General features: G+C 39.7%; 1 protein-coding gene across 5 annotated transcripts in view; it reads left to right on the forward strand.

Annotated features, from left to right (window-relative positions):
- The window catches only part of LOC132264957 (dystrophin, isoforms A/C/F/G/H), a 209,724-nt gene that overhangs the window by 8,676 nt on the left and 178,041 nt on the right, over nucleotides 1-23,007 (forward strand). For 3 of the 5 annotated variants that reach the window (XR_009468550.1, XM_059765308.1, XM_059765309.1), the window contains exons 4-12: nucleotides 32-3,332; nucleotides 4,294-4,446; nucleotides 4,574-4,735; nucleotides 5,760-6,580; nucleotides 8,122-8,206; nucleotides 9,783-10,640; nucleotides 11,509-11,852; nucleotides 12,537-12,759; nucleotides 14,170-14,422. Coding sequence is in view for 4 of the 5 variants with exons in the window: in XM_059765308.1 (XP_059621291.1) it covers nucleotides 32-3,332; nucleotides 4,294-4,446; nucleotides 4,574-4,735; nucleotides 5,760-6,580; nucleotides 8,122-8,206; nucleotides 9,783-10,640; nucleotides 11,509-11,852; nucleotides 12,537-12,759; nucleotides 14,170-14,422 (6,200 nt within the window). In the remaining variant the exon portion in view is untranslated. The remainder of the gene's footprint in view (nucleotides 1-31; nucleotides 3,333-4,293; nucleotides 4,447-4,573; nucleotides 4,736-5,759; nucleotides 6,581-8,121; nucleotides 8,207-9,782; nucleotides 10,641-11,508; nucleotides 11,853-12,536; nucleotides 12,760-14,169; nucleotides 14,423-23,007) is intronic. The other 2 variants (XM_059765310.1, XM_059765311.1) reach the window with 2 other exon arrangements.

The raw sequence follows: 23,007 nt of genomic DNA on the forward strand, positions 1-23,007 counted from the left end.
TCAAAAAATGCCTAAATGTGTGTCTTCTCAGGCTGCGCATGGCGTTCGATTTGGCCAGTCGATACTTGAACATCGATCAGCTCTTGGATCCTGAAGATGTGAACACAAATAAGCCGGACAAGAAGTCGATTCTCATGTATGTGATGTATTTATATCATGCCATTGAGAATCTACAGCAGTTGAGCAGCCAAGAGGCGATGGAGAGTCAGAGTTTGTTGGTGCAGCAGAGTGAGAGCATGGATGAGATTCAGTTGCTGGATGAGACGCAAGTTGTGGAGCATTTTGTGGAGTGTCAGAGTGTTGTGCAGGATGAACAGCCGGCGATTCATGTGGGCAATTTGACGGCATTGGATGAGATTTCGCTGGCAAAGAGTGCTGATGATCTCAGCAAGATGCCGAGTGTGAGTGTTAAGCGGATTGTCACGGAGAGTTTGAGTTCTGGTGTGTCGCAAGAGGTGAAGATTGAGGAGGAAAGGCCGCCGGAAGTGCGATCGAGACCGGTTTCCACGGCCACAAATGCGTCAATTGACATTGGGACGTATCAGAGTGCCGTGGAGGAGGTGTTGACGGTGCTGCTGGAGGCTGAGGAGGTGCTGACGAAGGATCTGCAGAGTGCTGATGACTTGCCGGAGGCGCGACGGCAATTTCTCGAGTATCAGGAGTTCATGAAGAAGCTGTCGGTGCAGCAGAACTTCGTGGGAGCGGCACTGGAGGAGGGCGCACGTCTCATCACGGATTCGCAGGCGTTGGGCGCCAAGGGATTGACGCCGGAGGAGCAGGAAGAAGTGCGTCAGCAAATGCGACTGCTGAATAAGCGATGGAATGCGTTGCGTGATCGTGCGGAGTTTGTTCAGGGGAAGATTCACGATCAGCTGACGGATTTGCAGGCGCGCAAGATTGAGGAGTTGAGGGTGTTTCTCACCAACACGGAGGACAGGATATCGCGCTTCAGGGATGTGGGCATGAGTCAGGAGGAGCTGAAGGTGCAGTTTGAGGAGCACAAGCGCTTCCAGCGCGATCTGGAGGAGCAGCAGAAGCTGGTGGACAGTCTGAGCAATCTGGTGGTGATTGTGGAGGATGAGCCGGAGAATGCCAGTGATCTGGAGGACAAGCTGGCGGCGCTGGGCGAGCGATGGTCGCACGTGCTGAAGTGGACGTCGACGCGTTGGGAGAAGTTGCAGGAGTTGAGCAACAAGTGGGTGAAGTTGACGGACAACTACAGGATCCTCATACGCTGGATGGACGCCCGGGAGGCGGATTTGAAGGCGATGGAGGGCAGAGAAGTGACGGAGATTGGTGGCGTTGTGATGCGAATGAAGGAGTTGCGCTATGGTGAGAAGGATTTGCAGGTGTTTGGGAAGCATTTGCAGGAGTTGGAAGTTGTGGCGAATGCTCTGAATGCGGATATTGTGGAGAATCTGGAGAATCTCACGGATCGCTCGGAGGCGCTGAAGCAGATTCTGGACGTTCAGCAGATGCGCATCGAAAGCATGGGCTTTCAATTTCCCATTCACTCCAATGAGGTGATTGAGAAGCCGTCGAATTGGGAGGATTTCCAGGAGATGATCATGATGCATGAGGAGGAGATGAAGGTGGACACGCAGGAGGAGGAGGTGAAGAAGCTCGAGGAGGCTGACGATTCGCCGCAGTCGAAGAAGAAGCGACGCTTGAACAAGACGGAGAGAGTGATGGAATTGGAGGGAAAGTTGATTGAAATGCTGCATTTTATTGATCAATTTGAAGACAGCACGCAATTCCTCGAGGGAATGCAGCTCAACAGGCGTCAGAGTTTCCTCAACAATCTCGATGAGGAGCTGAAGATGAAGATTGAACAGTATGCGGAGGTGAAGGAGTTGCTAGACATGTGCAAAGTCGAAATGTCTGTGGTGGATTTGGAGTTGGAGGAGCAAAAGTTGCTGGAAATTGGCTCAAAGTATGATGAATTTGTGTTCAGATTGGAGGATTTGACGGGGCAGGTGAAGAGTGATGTGAATCGGGAGAAGTATCACAAGATCCTGACGGGATTGAAGCTCGTGCTGGCGGATTCGAGGGATTGGTTCAAGCAGCACGCGAGCAGTGCTTCCCGGGAAGAGTTGGAGACACGCTTGAGTGACATGGAGTCGCTGAATCCGGAGATTAGTGAGGCGAAGATGCTCAGCACGGGCGCGCTGAAGGAGTGGAAAGTGGAATTTGATCAGTTCAGCGAGAGTTGGTCGGATTTGAAGCGGGCGATTCAGAGACTTGTCCAGGAAATGGGCGGCAGAGAGGATTTGTCGGAGGAAAGGGAGAAACTCCAGGCGTTAATTGTGGCTGCTGAAGCTGTGAATGCCTTGAATGACAATCCACAAATCATGGCGGAGAATCTGAAGAGACTCAATGAATTGCTGGGAAAGTTTGAGGAGATGCACGAGTTGTTTGAGTATTTCTGCGAGAATGCTGATCCCGAGGAGGCTTCCAGTCTCTCAGAAGCGTGGAAGAAGATCCCGAGTTGCGTGAATGAGAAGATCATCAAGCAGAATACAGCGATTGAGAATCACAATCACTTCCGGCGCGAGATGGACAACATTCTGCGTCAGATGGAGAAGATCGAGAGTGTGCTGCGCGAGGATGTTTTCATTGTCGGTGAGCACAAGATGCTGAAGAAGAAGGGCGAAGAGTACGAAGTGCACGCAATTGAGATTAAGAAGATGGAAATTGACATTATTAGCGTGAAGAATTTCAGTGAGATCATCGTGAAGTCGAGTGAAAAGCCACATGCGGATGAAATGGCGCAGCAAATTCAGCATTTGAATGAGAAATATGCTCAACTCATCGATCTCTTTCACGCCAATTCGCGCAAACTCAATCAAACGGCATCGCAGACGGAAAACGTCGTGACACGCGTGAAGGACATGGAATTCTGGCTGAATGATCTGCAAATGAACACGCCGAAGAATGAAAATTGCGAAATTGGCAATTCCAACGAACTCTTCCAGATCAAGCTCAAGTTCCAGAGTCTCAAGGAGACGTGCGAACAGGAGACGGTGAAGTTTCGCGAATTGATTGAGGCTGGCAATGAGATTCTCATTCAAGTGGACGATTTGGTGCAGCAAAAGACGGACAGCAAGGTTTCCTATCTCGCCAAGAAGTTCACCAAGTTGAATGCGCGCTGGAATGAAGTCACTTCGCTGGTCTACACAAGGACGGCGCTGCTGGAGCACATTTCCAGTCAGCTGGGCGACTTCAAGACGCTCATCGTGCAGGAGCACGGATATCTGGACAAGGTGGAGAAGCTGCTGAGGAAGAGTCCGGAAAGTGCGGCGGACGCCGAGGAAATCTCAGAGGAATTGGATGTGAGTAAATTTGGCACGATTTTATGAATTTCCTTCAAAATTCTCCAAGAAAATCGTCTTTTAAAGTACTTAAATGATCAAAATGTGCCTTTTTGTGATAAAAAATAGCTAATTTTGCATAATTTTTAGTATTATTTTAACTAAATCTCATTGAAATCAAAGGAAAAACACATCAAAGAAGTGAAAAAATGACGATTTTAGGAATTCTTTAAGCAATTTCTTCAAAATTCTCCAAGAAAATCATCTTTTAAAGCACTTTATTTATCAAAATGTGCCTTTTTATGATAGAAAATAGATAATTTTGCATAATTTTTAGTATTATTTTGAGTAAATCTCATTGAAATCAAAGGAAAAACACATCAAAGAGGTGAAAAAATGACGATTTTAGGAATTCTTTAAGCAATTTCTTCAAAATTCTCCAAGAAAATCATCTTTTAAAGCACTTTATTTATCAAAATGTGCCTTTTTATGATAGAAAATAGATAATTTTGCATAATTTTTAGTATTATTTTGAGTAAATCTCATTGAAATCAAAGGAAAAACACATCAAAGAAGTGAAAAAATTACGATTTTAGGAATTCTTTAAGCAAATTTGACTGAAAAAATGCACAAATTATGATTAAAGTTCAAAATTGGGGAAGAATTTTCGAGAAAATCGTCTTTTCATGCACATAATTTATTAAAATGCGACTCTTTGTGATCTAATATATTATTTCAGAGTAAAAACACATGAAATTTCAAGAAACTGAGAAATTGTGACAATTTTTGAGGACAGAAATGATTAAAATAATGATTTTCTGTCTAAGAAAGTGAACAAATTGCTTTAAAACATCAGAAGAAAGATATTTTTTGTTGTAAAATCATAATTTTTAAGCGCAAAATTCACAATTTTCTCAATGTTTTGCCTCAAAATACAAAATTTCATGCAAATAACTTCACTATTTTGCCCTTTTCTCTGCAGGATCTCGAGAATTCCATCAGAAATCATCCGGACGAGCGTCTGGAGAAGATTCAGGAGATCGGAAATGAGCTGGTTGAGCTGCAATTCATGGCTCAGGCGATCACAGATGAAGTCCATCAAGTTGTCGAGCGTTGGAATTTGCTGCAACATCAGGTGAAGAATTTTGGGGGAAATCTTTTTGGCTCTTTGCAATTTCGCATCACATTTTTCTCTGTTTGCATGATTTCCGCTGGCGACATTTGCATGCGCGACACTATCTTTTGTGATCGTCCTTTTGCAGGCGGAACAGCGCGGCAAGATGCTGGAACAGGCGGTGAATGAGGCGCAAACGAGCGAAGGTCGAGTTTCGAATTTGCAACTTTGGATATTCAAAGTTGACGAAATCTTGACGGAACACATTGAGAATGACATCACGATGGAGGATTTGCCGCATGATTTCCAGGTTAGATTTCGTGTTTTTCCCAACTAACGCACGGAAAATGTTCAAAAGGCTTTCACACGAATTCCCTGCACGGATTAATCCTGGGAAAATTGCGAGATTCGAATTAAGAGGAGTGAATAAATGACGATTGAGTGATGATTTTACATCAATATTCAGGAGTTTTGACAATTTTGCAGCTCAAATGGAGAGAAATTCTAAGGTTTTTAATAAGATTCTCATGGTTTAAGTTGAATTGCAGCGTTAAATGCATTTAATCGTTGAAATAAATGGAATTTAAGAGGTTTTAAATGAGAAAATTAACCATTTTCAGTCAGTTTGAGACATAAAATTGCATATTTTCTCAATTATAATCAAATTTTCACTGTTTTAAAGCTTTTTTGCTGAGATTTTTTCAATGTTTAAATTAATTTTCTCAATTATGATGAAATTTTCTCTGTTTTCAAGCGTTTTTGATGAGATTTTCTCAATGATTTAAATTTATTTTCTCAATTATGATCAAATTTTCACTGTTTTAAAGCTTTTTAAATGTGATTTTTTTAGTGTTTAAATTTATTTTCTCAATTATGATCAAATTTTCACTGTTTTAAAGTTTTTCTGTTGAGATTTTTTTAGTGTTTAAATTTATTTTCTCAATTATGATCAAATTTTCACTGTTTTAAAGCTTTTTAAATGTGATTTTTTTAGTGTTTAAATTTATTTTCTCAATTATGATCAAATTTTCACTGCTTTAAAGCCTTTTTGCTGATATTTTTGCAATGTTTTTTCGATGATTTAAATAAATTTTCATGTTAATTCACAATTTTATACACAAAAATGTCGATTTTCAAGACTCTGAATTGCATAATAATTCACTTCTTGTGTGATATTTTTGTCAAAACTTGCTAGAAAAGTTGATTTTCAGAGTCAAAAACTCAATTTCTGTATTGAATTTGAGTTTTCCATCAATTTGTCAACTCAAGACATTTCTTCACTTCTTTTGGGGGTGTTTTTTTGCTCTATTTTGTGACGATTGAATGTCTTTCAGCGCCTGATTGAGGAGTTCCAGAACAACGAGAAGGCGCTGGAGGAGATGAAGGAGCAGGTGACGATTTACCAGAAGAGCAACAAAGTGGAGGCGTCGAAGAGGCTTCAGGAGCAGGTGGATTTGCTGGAGGATCGCTTTCAGATGTGTCGTCAGAAGTTGGAGAAGTTCACGTCGCCTCAGTCGGGCTTCGAGTCGCGCCTGAATCGCGCCATGGGCGAGTTGAGGAATGTCGAGAGGAGTTCAGTTGTGTTGGACGTTTCGTCGGCGAGTCCGAACAATGTTGAGGATCAGTTGCAGCATTGCTTGAAGATGTACAGAGTGCTGTCGGAGGTGAAGGCGGAGACGGAGAATGTGATTAAGACGGGCAGGAAGATCTGTGAGGATCCGATGACGAAGAATCCCAAGAAGTTGTCGCAGCGAATTGACGCGCTGAAGCATTTGTACAATGCTTTGGGGGAAAATGTGACGGAGTCGAAGAAACAGCTGGAGATTCTGCTGAAGCTGGCCAAGGAGTTGAGTGAGAATCTGCGGATTGTGGAGCTGTTTCTCACGCAGGTGCGCAAGGCGGCGGATGGTGGCAAGCCGCCGGCGGAGGAGGAGAAGGACGAGGCCGAGGCGGCGCTGGCGAGATGCCGAGAAGTGCTGGAAGAGTACACGGAAATCTGCGAGGCGGTGTATTTGGAGGATGTGCGCGATCGAATTGATAATCTGGCAGTGAGATTCAATCAGCTCAACATGGGCGAAGTTGATGAGATGAAAGTGCTCAGCGAGATGACGATGACTCTTCAAAATATGGACAATATTTCTGCTGAGTCTCTCAAGTGAGTTTTTCAATCAATCATAGTTAAGGACGTGACAAGCGAACGCTTATGGTCCGCTGGGCGCCGCCAACTTGACCCTGTTTCAATAGAAACATTTCAAAACGCCATAACTCAGCTTCTATGTCTTTGGCAGAACATTTCGACCCCATTTTGGATACGACTCGATCTGGACTATCGAAATACTAAAGAAATTATCTCAAATTAAAGTGACTTTGGAATAAATTTTTGAATCAAAGATTTCAAAAATATTGTGATTGACATTAGCGCCTCTAACGGTGGTCTGATGAATTTCTGTTGTTCTAAATGGTTTTAGAGTTTTGCAAGAGCTTTCCAACGAGCCCTAAATGATTAAAATCGGATAAATAGAACCGAAGTTACAGCGTATTAAAAATTAAAACCTTAAACCGTCATAACTCCGGTTTTATTGCATCCTCAAAAAACTGAAACCTATTTTTAAATACGTCCTGATCTGGACTAAAACATACTAGAATTTAAAGAAATTGCATGGTTTCGTTTTCGAGTTATTTGATTTCAAAATTTTGAAGATGGGTTTTTTCGACTTTAGCACTTCTAGCGGTGGTTCTAACAAGTTATAGTGTTCCGGTGAGAGATAGCATTTTACAAGACCTTTCCAATTATTATAAAATCATTCCGATTGGTTAATTAGAAGTGGAGTTATGGTCATTTAAGTTTTCAAAATTTGGTTCTTATGGTGAAAACACAGCTTTTGTCATTGGACAATTGTTTTAGTTCATCTCTTTCTTCCCCACGCGAATCGTGTATTTTCCTTCCTGCTCACGACATTTTTATGTCGAGTGTGTGGCTGCAGATTTTACGTTGGGCAACCCGCGCTGAATTTGACTTTGACGTGTCTGACAATGCGCTTGCTGTCAAAATGGTCAAAATAGACCAATTTCATATGGAAAATCGAGAAAATCGTCAAGGAAATGAATTTAAGTGTGGAAAAAAACTCAAAAATTAATTGATTCCGTCCATAATGAGCCATAATTGTGGAGAAAATCGGATTGTGTAAAGGCGCCAAAAGTTGATCTGCAGACCAAAATTCTGAAGGGAATCTGACGGGATCGAGCCGAGATGGTATGAGCAAAATGCTGTGTTTTCACCATTAAAATCCAGGGTTCGGAAGGTCCTAGGTTCTTATGTGGCGGTTCGTTGGAAAGGTCTTGAGGTCAGCTATAACATACCAGAATTTGAGCCCGATTCATGCCATAGGGGCTGAACAAATGAGGAAAGTGTCTTTTGGGGGTGTTCAAAATGGCGGACGGAGGGTTGGGCGGTTTGTACTGCATACTTTTAACCTTTGCCACAAACCGCATGTCGACATCTCTTACCGTTTAGGCGCAACAAACTCGTTTGTCACGACGAACGAACGGACGGATGGACGTGAAAAAAAGTGACCCCCTCCCCCATTTTCGTCATATTTCGGCATTCGCTGTGATGTAAATCTCAGCTAGATGAAATGGATGGCAAGCGATTGAGGAAAATCACTCTGAAATTTGATTTTCTCTCTGTTTCTGCAGAACAATGGCGCAGGATTTGGAGAAAATGACGCTGAAGAGCGACGAAGTGAAGAGACAACATTCTCACGTGAAGCAAATTGTTCAGGTATTTAATGCAATTTTTTATTGACTCACGTCTTCATTGTCGCTTTTAGCGCTCAATTTATTCTTCTCCCCCTTTTTTTATTCTCTTCTTGTCAAACAATTCATCCTGCTTTCATCCTCAGCTTTGAGCAATTTGTTTTAGTCAAAAATGTTCCTGTTTTTCCTCTGTTGCATGACAATTTCTATTCCTTTTCTTTTCCTTGTGTGTCTCTTCTTTCTTCAAGGACAGAAAAGAAGAAGATGAAGAAGCGTTCAATGTCTTAATCCAATTGATAAGGAATGCGCTAAGGAAGGCGAAGAGTGGGAAACACAATTCAAATAACATCACATTTGCGTGTGGAAGTGAGACAGAGTGTCTCGCTGGTCAGAATCTCATGATTTTCTCTCTTGTGTCTCTAATTGTTGTGTGTGTGTTTGGTGCAGGATTTGGTTCTTCCCGGATTCACACTGGAAGGAAGAATAGAAAGTGGAGGAAAGCAATTGGATTCTGTGTTGTGCTGTTTGTCCCTAAAAATCTCTGCTTCTGGTGGCCGAGCAAACTAATTCCTCCCTCATCTCCTTAATGTGTCCCTCCTTCCTGTCGACTCTTTTGATCATTTCACTGAATTATTTGCGCAATCTCAGATTTTGTAATTTGATGATTTTCTGTAGATTTTGGTAGAAATTTCTGTTTTATTGTCGCTAAATGATCAAATGTCTGACAGTTTGAATTGTATTTTAAGCATGTCAATTTAATTGTTGGTCATAAATCAGTCTTTGACGCTCTTAAAACTTAGTTTTGATCACAATTTATTTATTTGGCCGTTGCAACATTGTGAATTTCATATTTCCGTTCGTAAAAGCTATGAATTTGTGTTGCAACTTTAAACTTTTCACAGCTTAAATTAACGGTCGTTTGGTGGCGCTAGTGTGAAGTACAACTGAAATACGAACGATAATGCGTTGCAAGGCGAAGTTTGGAGTTTATTTGATATGAAATCAAGGATCGAAGGATGTCCGGAAACACTTAACCTCAATTTGGTGCGTTGAAATGTGCACAAATGGCTAGAAAATTCCTTTAAAAATGTGTTTTTGTACATAAAAAACATAATGCTTAATAATATAAATCGTAATCTTGCAACACCTTTTAGCAAATTCAATTTTTGACAGCTTATTTGAAATTTTATGAAAGTAAAGTTGCAACGACTCCTATATTAGGTATTTTACTGAAATATTGTGTATATTATCGCTCTTAAAATGTTTTAAAATTCATGTTAAAATCCTTTTTGCTTTCTATCTATAAGATTAAGAGTTAAAATAGCCTTTCAAAGATGATTTCTAGTCTAGAAATGCCACAAACTTATGATTTTAATTGAAATTTCAAGCTTAAAGACAATAAAATACATTCTTAATATGACCAAACAACAATTGCCATGCAATCCTTTCTTATCCTCTTGTATAAAATCATCTTGTTGTCGTTCAGCTGACCTGTTTTCCATGTTTAACGTGGTTCTGTGTAGTGTTGTCGACTGTCTCTGTATGCGAGCGCGATCGCAGGTCGGTGATTTGTTGAAATAATTGCTGTTAAACGTACACAGGAGGCCGTGGAGGCGCGGCGGAGTGGCGCCGCGGCGGAGGAGGAGACGGAAATTGTCGTGGTGAGCGACACGGTGCGGCAGCGGCGCGCGCGGACGCCGAGCTCGAATGTGGACAGCGCGGAGATTCAGCTGGCGGACGTGCAGGCGAGCGTGATGCCGGATCTGCTGCCCAAGACGTTCCATCTGGCCGAGACGAGTGCGCTGTTCTCGCACATCTCGCAGAAGGGCAGCGACGAGCGTCTGCTGAGCGACGAGAAGCGCGAGGATGAATTCTCCGTGGTGGCGATTCGGGAGACGAACACGACGCCAAAGATGACGGTGAAGAATGTCCATTTGTCCCTGGAGGAGGAGGAGGAGGACGAGGCGCCGCGGCCGAAGGTCGGGCAGATTGTGCTGGAGAGCGTGGATGTGTTTGAGCCGGAATTCGTGGAGACGGTGAACATTGTGGACGCTTCTGAGGACACTTCGGACACGGACAGTTGCTCGACGCCGCAATTGCGCGAACGAAGTCGCGGGAATTTGAGTTGTCTGGACGAATTGGAGCGCGAGCTGGAGAATTACAACACGAGTGACATTGAGCGCGAGGTGATTCGCATTGAGAAGCAGAGGATTTCGTTTGAGGAGAAGCGCGTGGAGGACAAGGAGCGGGACATTCTCAGGGATTCGGAGATGGAAGTGAGGAAGCCGCCGAGGAAAATCCGTCCGAATCTCAGGGAGATTCTCAGTCAGCCGGAGAGAGATAGTTTCTATGCGTCGGACAAGGAGAACTTCGATGAGCCGCTGGTGTTTTCCGACGACGAAGACATTCCGCGCTTTTCCAAAGAAATGGCGCCAGCCAATGATTCTGACAGCGACACGGTAGATAAATTTGAATTGTGTTCTTCTTTCACTCTTTGACTCTCATTTCCTCCCCTCAGAAAAATCACGTTTTCTTGCCTTTTTCTCATCATTTCTCATCTATTCGATGCTGTGAAACTCATTAACGCCAATTTGAACAGCAATTATGTGTTGTTGTCGATGAAGTAAAGCATAATTGTGCTGAATTCTGAAGCTTCCGGATTCAATTAAGAGTTATTTTATCACTGGAAATTGTAAAACTGATTCTTAGAGTTGATTTTTGGTACTTTTCGTCGTCTTGAAGACGTTTTGATTAGTCACAAAACTGTATTGCATGGTTTTTGAAAATATTCAACGCATTTTCAACGTTACAATGACAATTTGATAAATGCTTTTCCTCTTCTAAAAGTCCTTTTTGTCACTGTGACTGCTTCAAATTCGGGTGTTTTACATTCGTTTTTATCGCCACAGTGATAAATAAAGTCAGAAGCCACGCCCACTCGGATGCTCCGCCCATCAATTTGTAATAATTCCTTATTTCTCCAAATTATCGTCAATTATTGTAAATTCTATACGTTTTTACGCTGCCTTTTGAAGCTTTCGGGTACAATTAAGAGTTGTTTTATCACTGAAAATTGTAAAATTAGTTCTTAGAGTGGATTTTTGGTACTTTTCGTCGTCTTGAAGACGTTTTGATTAGTCACAAAACTGCAATTTTGATAGTATTTTTATTGCCATTGAAGGAAATCAATTAGAATTGCTGACAATGAAGGGAAAAAGTTGAATTCTAGGGATTTTTCTTCAGCATGATTCTCGGTGTTTTGCTTCATTTGGCAACGGCTAAATTACTCCACAGCTTCTGCACATGTTTGTCTGGTGCGAATTTCAGGGTCGCATCGAGACGCCGAAGATCCTGAAGCCGGCCACGAAGGCCAACAAGGTGCCGACGGGCGACGAGGGGAGTCTGGAGCAGCGCGTGGGCGAATTCGAGAAGACGGCGAAGTACATGGTGCGCAAATTGGAGGCGACAAGGCAGGAGATTGAGCGCTGCGACGACGGCTTTGGCGCTGTGGAGCATCTCAAGCATCTCATTGCTCCGGACGCCGCCACGCTCATCTCCCAGGGTGACAATCTCGTGCTGGAGACGCACGGCAAGATTGGCGACTTGTCGCAGCGCGTCATGGCGACTCAGGGACAGCTGAGGGAGAAATTCCGCGAAGTGCAGCATGCGAAGTAGGTGGATTTGATGGGGTGGAATTCTCAGCAGATTCAAGTGTGTCAATTCACGTGCTTCGAGTCGCTTTGGACTGAGAAGAATGAATTCATTTGTGCGGTTGAAATGCCTCAAATCATGACAAGCATGAATTTGAGCGCTAGAATTGGCTCAAATACCCTAAAAGAGCACCGAAAATTCCCTTATTTGCGAAAAGAAGCTCAGTTTTTCTGCTAAAACGACTGGATTTGTCATAAAATCAGTATTTCTCGCTGTGTTTTGCCTAAATAATCATTTTTAAACAGACATTTAGTGAAGGAAAGTAACAGAAATAACAGAAAAGGAGCATTTTGATATTTTAAATAGCTTACAATATGCAAAAAACGCGAATAAAATGTCTTAATTGTATAGAAATTGTTAGATAAATTGCTTTTAAAACACCAAACATCGTGAAAAAGTCATAAGAATTGGTTTAGAAACTCAACACAGCCATTAAAAGCTTCAAAATAATTGTTTTATACACAAAAGTCTTCTTGTTTGGGTGATAAATAGACAGAAAAGAATGATTTTAACTCAGAATTGAACTTCTCACTGCGAATTTTCGGTGTTTTATCGTATAAAATCAACCTGAAAAGCTCTAAAACATCACTTGTGTGACTGAGAATGAGTTTCTCAATTGACTTTTGCTCTCTTTTTCTCTGCAGAATGGCGAAGCTGTCTTCGAGCGCTGATGGCGAGGAGAAGAGCAGGAAGATGTCGGCGGAGTTGGTGAGTTCAGAGACGGCCAGACAGCGTCAGCTGAGCAAGGATCTCACGGAGATCGAGGATATTGTCAACAAAGTGCTGAAGAGAACGCAGGATTTGATTGAGAAGCCTCTGAATGATTCCTCAGCTGATGAGCTGTCAAAGAGGATTCTGGATATAAGAGTGAGTTGAAAAAAAGTCTTTTCCAGCGTCTATTTTTGGCCGCGTGAATTATGCGGAAGTTAATCTTGCAATTAACATGGTGTTTGTGTGTCTTTCTGCTGCATAACTGACGCTCTTTGGGTTGTATTTTTAGCCACACATTCGGTTTGTATACAAAATGCATCAAAACATGATTGTGATTTCTTATGGGAAAATAATGCGGTCCCAAAAAAACATGATGAGAAAGTGAAACTGCACGCAATTTGATGGTTTTTTTTCTGCTAAATATTGTTTGCAAACATATCGCAAGGTATTTATAAACTCCTTTGCGGTTTGAGGAGAGAAACAACGCGGTTTCTCTGGTGCTTCTCAATAAATCTATCGTGAAAACTGGGCGAACGCGCGCGCGAGAGAAGTGTGGAATTCCTCAGGAGAGAATTGGCTTCTAATTCTCCACACATTGATAGAGATTGAAGGCACACATCTTGCTCTCGCTGGCAATATTTAAGTGTGATGAGTTTGTGTGGATAAAATAAGAAAAGTTAGATGACTTTTGCTACATTTTCCATCACAGAGATGTGCTTTAATGACGTTGTAGAGAATTTTCAGGGCAATTTATTGACCAGAAAGTGATGAAAAAGTCTGAAAAGTGTATTGAATGTGGTGAAATTTCCAAAGGAAATTGAATGTTTTCCATTTTTCTAGTGTTTCTCATTATAATTTAACACTGTATGGATCATAAATTTCACTCAACAACTATTAAATTATATTATTTCAAGAGGAAATGCAATTGAAGCTTCACTGATTCACTCATCAATTCACTTTCAATGTGCATTTAGACTCACTTAAGTGTTGATTTCTTACTCAATTTCAATGTTTACCCAATTTTTGTCACAATTCAGCACAACTCAGCGCTCGAGAGGCGCTTTTCCTTCAATCAACACGAAGAAAATTCTCTCATTTGTACATCTTGAGCCGCGCGGCGCTGTGAGAATGTTTCTATTTCGATTTTTGGTGGTGTTGTTGGAAGTATTTTGGCGTTGAGTACAGGTTGCATTTGACTTTTCATCAGTTTTGCTGGTGATTTTGCCGGAAGACGTTTCGTCAATTTGCCTCAAAAGAGAGGAAAAAAATCTTGAGAATTTTCTTCTGTTATTGTGCGCGTTGTTCTCTTGACATTAATCACTGTTTATTCGTTTTGTGCGGTTGTTTAACAAAAAAAAAAAAAAATTTCCCATGAAGTATATTTCTCTTTGATCAAATAAAAAAAAGAAGAAAAATCCTTCACTCGAAGTGTGTTTGTAAAAATTGTTTAGAGAAAATCCATAAGAAAAGAAAAGGTGATAAATTGCGTTGAGTTTCACTTTAAAGAATCTTGCTGAATTGGGCGTGGAATTAATGTCTGTGTTTCTCCATCCTGTGCCAATTCAGGAGCGTCAGGAGGACCTGAAGCTGGCCATTGAGATCGCATCGCAGGCGAATCCCTGTCCGAAGGTGAAAATCACGATGGAGAGTCTGCAGAAGGCCAAGACGGATCTGTCGTCGCACTGCGATGCAGTCGTGGTGACGCTGGCGAGTCTGAATCGCGGATCCGCAGATGCTGGGAGCGGATCTCGAGATGGGGACAAGTCTGAGCTGGAAAATGGGAAGACGCCATCTCGAGAGGGCACACCGAAGCGCAGAGGTAGGTGGAAAAGCTTCTCGCTTTCTCTCTCGGCTCGCTTTCACGCAGCCAGAGTTGAATGGCGCTTAGATTGATGACTCTTGCTGTCGATTTGAGGGGGAAATTGAACTGCTAACAGTTCAATATATTGTTCTAGGGCTAGAATGTCTTTATTATCCTTAAAATCTGACTGTTGGAAGCGTAAAATCGTAAAATATCGATTTTACAAGGGTGAAATCTATGATTTTTGACTTATTTGACTACAAGAATTCATGTCAAATAGTCAAAATCCATTATTTTATTATGATTATTATGCTAATGAATTTATTTATTCGTTTTTACGACTGTTTTACGTGAAAAATTATGCTGTTAACAGTTTATATTATCGTTCTAGGATTAAATCTAGAGCTAGAATGTCTTTAAACGTTCAATATAGTTTACAATTGAGTGCTTCAGTGCAAAATCTGATTGTTGGAAGCGTAAAATCGGAAATTATCGATTTTACAAGGGTGAAATCAATTATTTCTTGATTATTTGGCCATAAGAATGAGTGTCAAATAGTCAAAATCCATTATTTTATTATGTTTATTATGCTAATGAATTTATTTAGTCGTTTTTACGACTGTTCTATGTGAAAAATTACACTTTAACCAGTTTAATTTATAGTTCTAGGCTTAAATCTAGAGCTAGAATGTCTTTAAACGTTCAATATAGTTTACAATTGAGTGCTTCAGTGCAAAATCTGATTGTTGGAAGCGCTAAAATTCATGATTTTTCACACTTCATGGCTAAAATTGGAAGTTATCGATTTTACAAGGGTGAAATCTATGATTTTTAACTTGTTAGGCCATATTTTTTAGAAATAGTCAAAATCCATGAATTTATCTATTCAGTTTTACGACAAAAGTCTCTCAAAAGTAATATTACTTAAAAATTCACTTTAAAGTGGAATTAATAGTCATCTAACAAACTCTACATATTCTAGAGAGTTATAGGTTGTTAAATCACCTTTCAGAATAATAATTGATGTCAGAAGCCACGCCCTTTCGTATGCTCCGCCCACTAATCTGCAATAATTCATAATTTCTCCAAATTCGATACGTTTTTACGCTGGCTTTCGTCTTCCTTTGCAACTCTGATCACAACACAGCACATTTTCTTGCGTTGACGGCCGCTTAGAGGTGGGACGACACACATGCTCTCGCCATGGGTGAGTCTCTGGCACTTTTGGGGGTGGTGGTGAAAGACCGAAAAGTTCAGACGTGGAAAAAAAAAGATGACGAAAGGTTCATGGGGAGCATAATGAAAATTTATCGCTTCTGTTTTCGATTTTTAATGGTCTGAAAATAACTCTGTGTGTACACAGAAACTATCCTTTCCCAAACATGCGTTTGAATGTGCATTTGAGTGTGACTAAAAAGGGGTTTTTGTGCGCCACATTATCAACAAATTCACCGTGTGTGTGTGTGTGTGAGTTTTGGGGGTGTTTTTCACCCTCTACTATCCATTTCTTGCCACACCTGAGTTCCTTCGCTGTTCTGTATTGGAATTTGAATTTATACTGCCGCTGGGAAGATTCCTGACTTGAAGGTGACACACTGAGAGAGGCTCTTTTTTTGTCCTGTTTCTACACATTTCCCAGCTGGAAGTTTATGGAAAAGTTTCAGGGTGTCTGTAAATCATAAAACCGACAATTGTCGTGATATTATCGCATTTCCACGCATTTCAGGGGGGGTGAATTTTCACCCTAACTTTAGCATTTGTATTTACTCTTTCTCTAACTGAAAATGCGGAAAAGATTGTTTTTCCAGCGAAAATTGGGTGGGAAATTGCTTAGCTGTAGATTTATATTATGTGTGTGTGTTTTCTTGGATTGGAAATTGCCATGGAATTTCTGTATTCTCGATGAACAGATGTTTGTGACAAGAGTTCAGAGAGGGTTTTTTGCCACCTACAATCTCAAGTGTCTCTGTCGGTGATGTGAAGGTGCCAGTGGAGAATGTCCAGAGAGAGAGAGAATTCCAAGTGAGGGGGTTGAGAAATTGTTCGGGGTGAATTGGTCAGATGGATTTTTGATGCTGAAGTTGAACTTCCTGATTGAATTTTCTCTCTCTCTCTCTGCTGAAATCGTCAAAAATGTGTCTCCAAATGTGTGTGTGCGTTGAAAATTCATTTTCCAAGGGTTGTTCAGCTTAGAATCCAATTTAACCCTGTTGTCTGGTGTTTTTGAGGGGGTGGTAGAAGGATTTTATTAGTCAATTAATATGGCTAAATTGGCGGGATAGTTCGAAATTGTGAAGGGACAGAAGAGGATCAATAGTAATAAAACATGGAATTTGAACCTTCAATCCTATTGATGATATTTGGAGGATGCTTTCAAGTATCTTTTGGGACTTTTGCCCTGTGTTTTGAGGGTGAAAACCCCAAATTGAGGGCCACAAGAGTAAAATGTATGAATTTATTGGCATTCACAATTCTGGCCTTTCCCTTTTAGGCTAATCAAAACATCTCTCTCTCTCTTCCCACTCTTCCGATGGCTTTAATGAAATCAATGTCTTGTCAGATTGTATCTCATCAATGACTTAATCATGAGTGTCAATATATATATTTTTTTCTCCATTCACGCCTTTCTTCATCGATAAATCACGGTGTGAAAGAGAGGAAAATGCTCCTTTTGTCGGTGAAATTCTCTTCGCCCGGAGGAATATTGGTGTGAAAATTCTTGTCAAGTCATGCGAATAAATATTGGGCTTGACTGTGAAGGGCTGAAGAGGTGGAGAATTTCGGCAGAAATTCAGTTGGTTTCATAAGCAATTGTCTTATAATTATCGTTGTTAGGAAGAAATCTTTTTTTTTTGGTCAATTTTTACACATGAATTCACATTAGAAAACGCTTTCTGGACAAATTTGAATCTCAAGAACGTGTAGCGTGAAAAGATTTCTTCTAAATATGCTTAGATGATTGAAACAGCTTTAAATTGGTGAAAACAGCAAAGAAAAATCTCAATTAGTTCAGTTTTAATTCACGATCAACCAAAAAAGAACCAAAAAATAAATATGAATGAAGTGAGAATTTTTCCAATGTGCTGGAAAATTCTATTTGAGAGACAAAATGCGCTTTATGAGTGTGAAAATTTCGTCTAGAGTTTCAATGAAGCTGAGAAAAAATGTTGGCTAAATTGCCAGTTCGTTTGAGTGAAATTTCATTATCGAAATGAAAAAACTGAATTTTCTGTTAAAATAACTATGAATTGAGGCTGTTTAGCATTTTTAGGGGCGGGGCAAATGAGTGGGCGGAGCTTCAAGTGCATAAAATCTTCAAATTGCACAAATTTCAAGTTCCTTTTTGTGTGAAAACAAGTCTGAATAGTGAATTTTGACGGTGTTAAAGTGCTGTTACGACATTTGCTTGCTTAACTGACGATTTCTCAATTTTATGGGCACAAAAGCACTGTCATATCATTGGTGGGAAAAACATACCAGCACGCTTGTGACTATTGAGGATGGTTTTTGTGTGATGAAAAGGACCAATTTCCTGGCAATTTTTCTCTGATTTCACCACACTTTCTATCTCTTCCCGACAATCTCGTGCTGAAGAGCCATTGTGGCAATTTTTCCCTGCTTCAATTGCTGTTTTCCATGACATTTTCTTTCTCTCTTTCACTTTGTTGTGTGCTTTTTCTCTGTTTTGTTAGGGAGAGAGAAAAAAAAAATTAAATGGCATTAAATTTTAATAGTGAAGCGAAATTTCATTGAATCACGATTTAATTTGGCACACTTCCTCTTCTCTAAGTTTCACTCGACGGAGACTTCATTCAGTTGTTCTCTTGCGCGCGTGTTTATGGGTGAAATAAGGCAGTAAAGGAGGAATTGAATGGCAATAATTCATGGTCGGTTGGGAAGGGACAAAGAAGGGTCTTTCTCTCTCCGCTGAGGAGAGGTGAATAGTTTGACTTATATATTTTTTTTCGCTCAGTACTTGCGTTTTATGACGTCGGATAATGATTGTGAGGCATACAATGTGGATTTTTTATGAATTATATGGATCTGGGGTGGATTTGTGGGTGCTCAAAGTGAAGAGAAGAAGTCGAAGGGCGGGAAAACGAGGCGGAAAATTCCTCCGTTCATTCTCTATGCATGAAATTCCATTATCCGGACTCTGTATCTTAAAACCATTGAACCACACTCACACACACGCGCGAAGAGTGTGATATTTACAGTGTTTCTTGGCATATATTAAAGAGAGAAGACAACAATGTAAGTTTTCCTGCGGACGACAAACACCTGCCGCCCCTCGAAAGGCGCCAAGGGAGTGAGAATATAGAGTTGCTCTGAAGAGGGGGTTTGGGAGTGAATTCCCGGTCCTTGAGACGCATCGAGGGAGTTTTCGCTTTATTGAGAGGAAAAACATCCCTCGACAATTTTACCACCAAATATTCTCCTCTCACAGTCGCTCAAACTTTCGCTGCCCAGGAAGAACAATTCGACACCCTCTGAGCCATGATAAGGGGTTCACACGTTTCCCAATGTCTTGACCTCTCTCGGCTGATAAGCAAGAGAATTCTCGTGAATTCACAGTGATAAAGACTCGTGATGACATTCAGAGGCCGAAATATAAACATAGGAAGTGAAAGTTTGGGTTATTTTCGGTTATTATCATGTTTTTGTTTTGATAAATGTTTATATTTACAAAATTTTGAAGTGTTTAAAAATACGACAAATTATCTGACATTTCTTGCTATCATTATTCTGGATTTTTGTACGTTTTTTTCTTCTTTTTCTTAACAATTCTTGTCTAAATACGGAAATTATCGCCTAAAGTCGTAACGATTATGAGAAATCTTGTTGCGAATGCAATAAAAGAATACTCTTAAGAGATTTTACATTCCTAATTCAGCAATTTGTGAGCAAATTCGATCTTTATTCATGATTTTCACTACAATTTTCTTGCAAATGATTAATTGATTTAATACGAAGGATAACAGAGATCTCCCTTAAGGACAAAGCCCATTATGCATGGATCCGTAGGCACACACATTCTGTCCTTTAATTCATATCCAATGTATTGACAAGGATGTTCAGGATAGCAAAATCCGTCCTGGAAAGTGTGATTCGGAGGACACGAATTGTTTGATTTAATGTCTGATCCTGAAATCTCTTCGCATTTATCTGAAATCAAATAATTTACAAATTGAATTGTTGTTTAATATGTGAAAAAGGACAAAACTTACCTTCTTCTGGATCGTGTTGAGTTCCTTCAGGACAAACTCTCGTTGGCTTAATTGGAAGTTGTTTAGGAAAAGGCGCCACAGTTGGAGGTGCTAAAAATTCAAGATTACGGCATAATTTCAATTTTATTCATTAAATATATTTATCTTACCAGGATCAGCTGCAAAAATCGGTTCAATTTCAACTTGCGTTTGTATTTTAGTGAATCAGAATTTTCGTTTGGCGAAAATTTTGCGTTTCAACATTTTATCTTTGGGAATCTTCGTTTAAAGAAAATATTAGCGCTCAAAAGTTTTCCTTTTCCAACAAGATTTTAGAATTGCAGGAAAATTTTGTCCTTTTCAGTGGAGATTTTTGATGATATGTTTGGTTTTTCCCACTTGATTTATTTTTGTAACAATTCTTTAAATGTGGGAGAAAAATTTCAACGTCAACAATAAGTTTCTAAACATTTTCCGATTTATCCATTCGCTTTAATGTATTTTTGATACATATTTCAAAGGATATTCAATCAAATTCAACCAATTTCCCCAATGATAAACACTCTTGGGCAAAATTGTGCTCTTTTCAAATTGATTAACACCAATTTCTCTACACGAAGTTCTTGAAATGCAAAATTTCCGCCGTAATAAATTGCACAAACGCATAAATCTGTAAAACACATATCCGCCAGCCGCTAAAATCACACAGGAAACAACGACAATTAGAAGAATTTTCATCTTGCGCGATTCGGGGAGAAATTTACACATTTTGCCGTAAAATTCAGATCAAGACTGAAGTGAGTTTGCGCTCGAAGAGTATTTTTATACTTCTCAAAATCACAGATGAGGTCAGAGTTGAGTTTTTTTTCTTTGACTACTTGAGAGTGACGAAAATGACGTTCTTAAGCGAAAAAAAATTGCGACGTTTATCATCAAATATTATTTAAATTGACTTCTAGTGCGCGAAACGTGAGAAATATCAACAGTTTTTAGTCGTCAGTCACAACGTCATTTATGATTATCAAGAGAATCTCTGTAGGAATTCGACGATGTTTAATCGGAATTTACATTAGCATTTTATCTATTGCATGTGAGTAAAATTTTACCTTCTTTATTCACGGTTTTCAGTACAATATTTTTGCCAATGATTAATAATAGTTGGGGTAATATGGCCACATAGAGTAAGGTGATATTTGGGGAAAACACCAGTGTCCACGGAGGCTGTAGCCAGGCGGACAAGGGTTGTCAGGCCAGCACATTTCGCCCATAAAATTATAACCAGGTGGACAGGGATTTTCAGAGTAACAATATCCGTTCCTGAATATGTAGCCAGGAGGACACGGATTCGTTCGGGATCTGCAGGGATGCCCAAATGGACAAGAAGATGAATATGACGAATACCCAAATTTCTGATAAGCCAGTGTAGGCAGAGGACCAGTCATAGCCTGTTGCTCAGAAACCTCGTCGCATTTATCTGAGAAATCAAGTAATTTTTCAATTTAATTATCACACGAATTGTGTAAAGTCGAAATTAATTAAGCAAAACTTACCATTGTTTGAATTATATTCAGTTCCTTGAGGACAAATTCTCGTTGGCATCATTGGAGCTACTGGAGCAATTGGTTCTTGAGCTGGATAGAATTGAAGAAGAATAAAGTGGAATTTCAATTTATACATGAAATATATTTCACTCAACCATAACTTGTTGGAATTGTAGTTGCAAAAATGGCACAGAAAGCCGAGAAAATCAGGAGAATTTTCATTTTGCACGATTCGTAGAGAAATTTCCACTTTTCACTGTTAAATTCCGATCAAGACTGAAGTGAATTTGCACTCGAAGATCATTTTATACTTCTCACAATCGCATTTGAGGGTCAAGGAGATGTTTTCTTTTTTTGGAATACTTGATAATGACCAAAATTATGTTCCATAACAAAAATTTGCAACTCTTATCGAAAAAAATGGTAATTAGCAAATTTATGGTTGGCGAAAAGAATTAATGCATCCATAATTTATCTTATCAAGACTTAAAGTGAAGTAATTTTGCAAATTTTGATTTATCTGGGAAAAATTTCGCAAAAACATGAACTCTGACATGGAGAGATATTAGAATGTGTGTTTTTTTTAACACTCTAGAGGTGAAAATCTTTAAGCATTTTGCAGTTGTTTATTTGTCTGTTGTTTTTCCACTGAAAATTTACACAATTCGATTTTCTCAGTTCATTTTGGACCCCTTTTTGTTGCAACTGAAAAGAGAATTAGCATTAAATCGTTGAATTATATAAGTCGGTTTAAGAATTTTCTGGCTCGTCTGGAACGCAAGTTCTTCCCACTATTTTAAATCCAGCAGCACACAAAGGAGAAGCCATTTCTCCACCCGGAAGACAGCCTGAAATGAGCATTTTGCAGAAGAATTAAACGAATTTCAGCTGCCAAAATGAACGCAACGAAGGATTTTCATTCTAAACCACTTATAAATTCACATCTTTTCGGTTCTTCACTCACAAACTCATGATTTGAGGTCAAAAGGACCTTTTTTTTTGGTCATTTTCGGTGTGTAAACCCTTCGGGAATTGAAGTGGCGCAACTCCAATGAGACAATGTGAATGATACTTTGTATAGCTGGCTTCCTTTTTTTCCTCATCCACTCGGCGCTCGCTGTGCAAAGGACCTCCCAAGGATGCTGTATTGCCTTCGGGAGGCACTCAAACTCACTTCACGTGCCACGAAGGGATGGAAATTAAAAGCGACGTTCTTGGGGAAATTCAAAAATATGTGAGGCTGAATGTGATGAAAATTGCACGCGGACTTTGTATGGAAATTCAATTGGACGTGGAAGAAAAGGGGGAAATAAGAGGCTAAAATTGTGTAAAGACACTTTCAAAGGTTTGACAGTGTATTAAAAATTCCTTTTTCATCTTAAAATAACAATTAAATTAAGTGTTAAAAATACTCTTTAGCGTTTTCTGCCTTCAACTTTTAATAATAGATTAAGAGATGTTTTAGAAAACCTGCTGAAAAACTGTCTGAAATTAATCTTAAGCATTTCTTTGTGGTTAAAATGTGATAAAAAACCTAAAATCGACAATTTTTCTACAACAATTAATGTTGTTAACAATTATTTTGTGCTAAAAACAGTCTTTTTGCATTTTCTGCCTTCAATATTTGATTATAAATTAAGAGATATTTTCGTAAACATGTTGAAAAATGGTATAAAATAATACTTAAGCATTTCTTTTTGGTTAGAAATGGATAAAAAACTAGAAATCGACGATTTTTAGGCAACAATTATTAAAAATTAATGTTGTTAACAATTATTTTGTGCTAAAAACAGTCTTTTTGCGTTTTTCGCCTTCAACTTTTTATCATATATTAAGAAAACTTGTTGAAAAACTG

Source organism: Phlebotomus argentipes, unplaced genomic scaffold, assembly GCF_947086385.1.
Source record: "Phlebotomus argentipes unplaced genomic scaffold, Phlebotomus argentipes genome assembly contig_2, whole genome shotgun sequence".
Taxonomy (NCBI): domain Eukaryota; kingdom Metazoa; phylum Arthropoda; class Insecta; order Diptera; family Psychodidae; genus Phlebotomus; species Phlebotomus argentipes.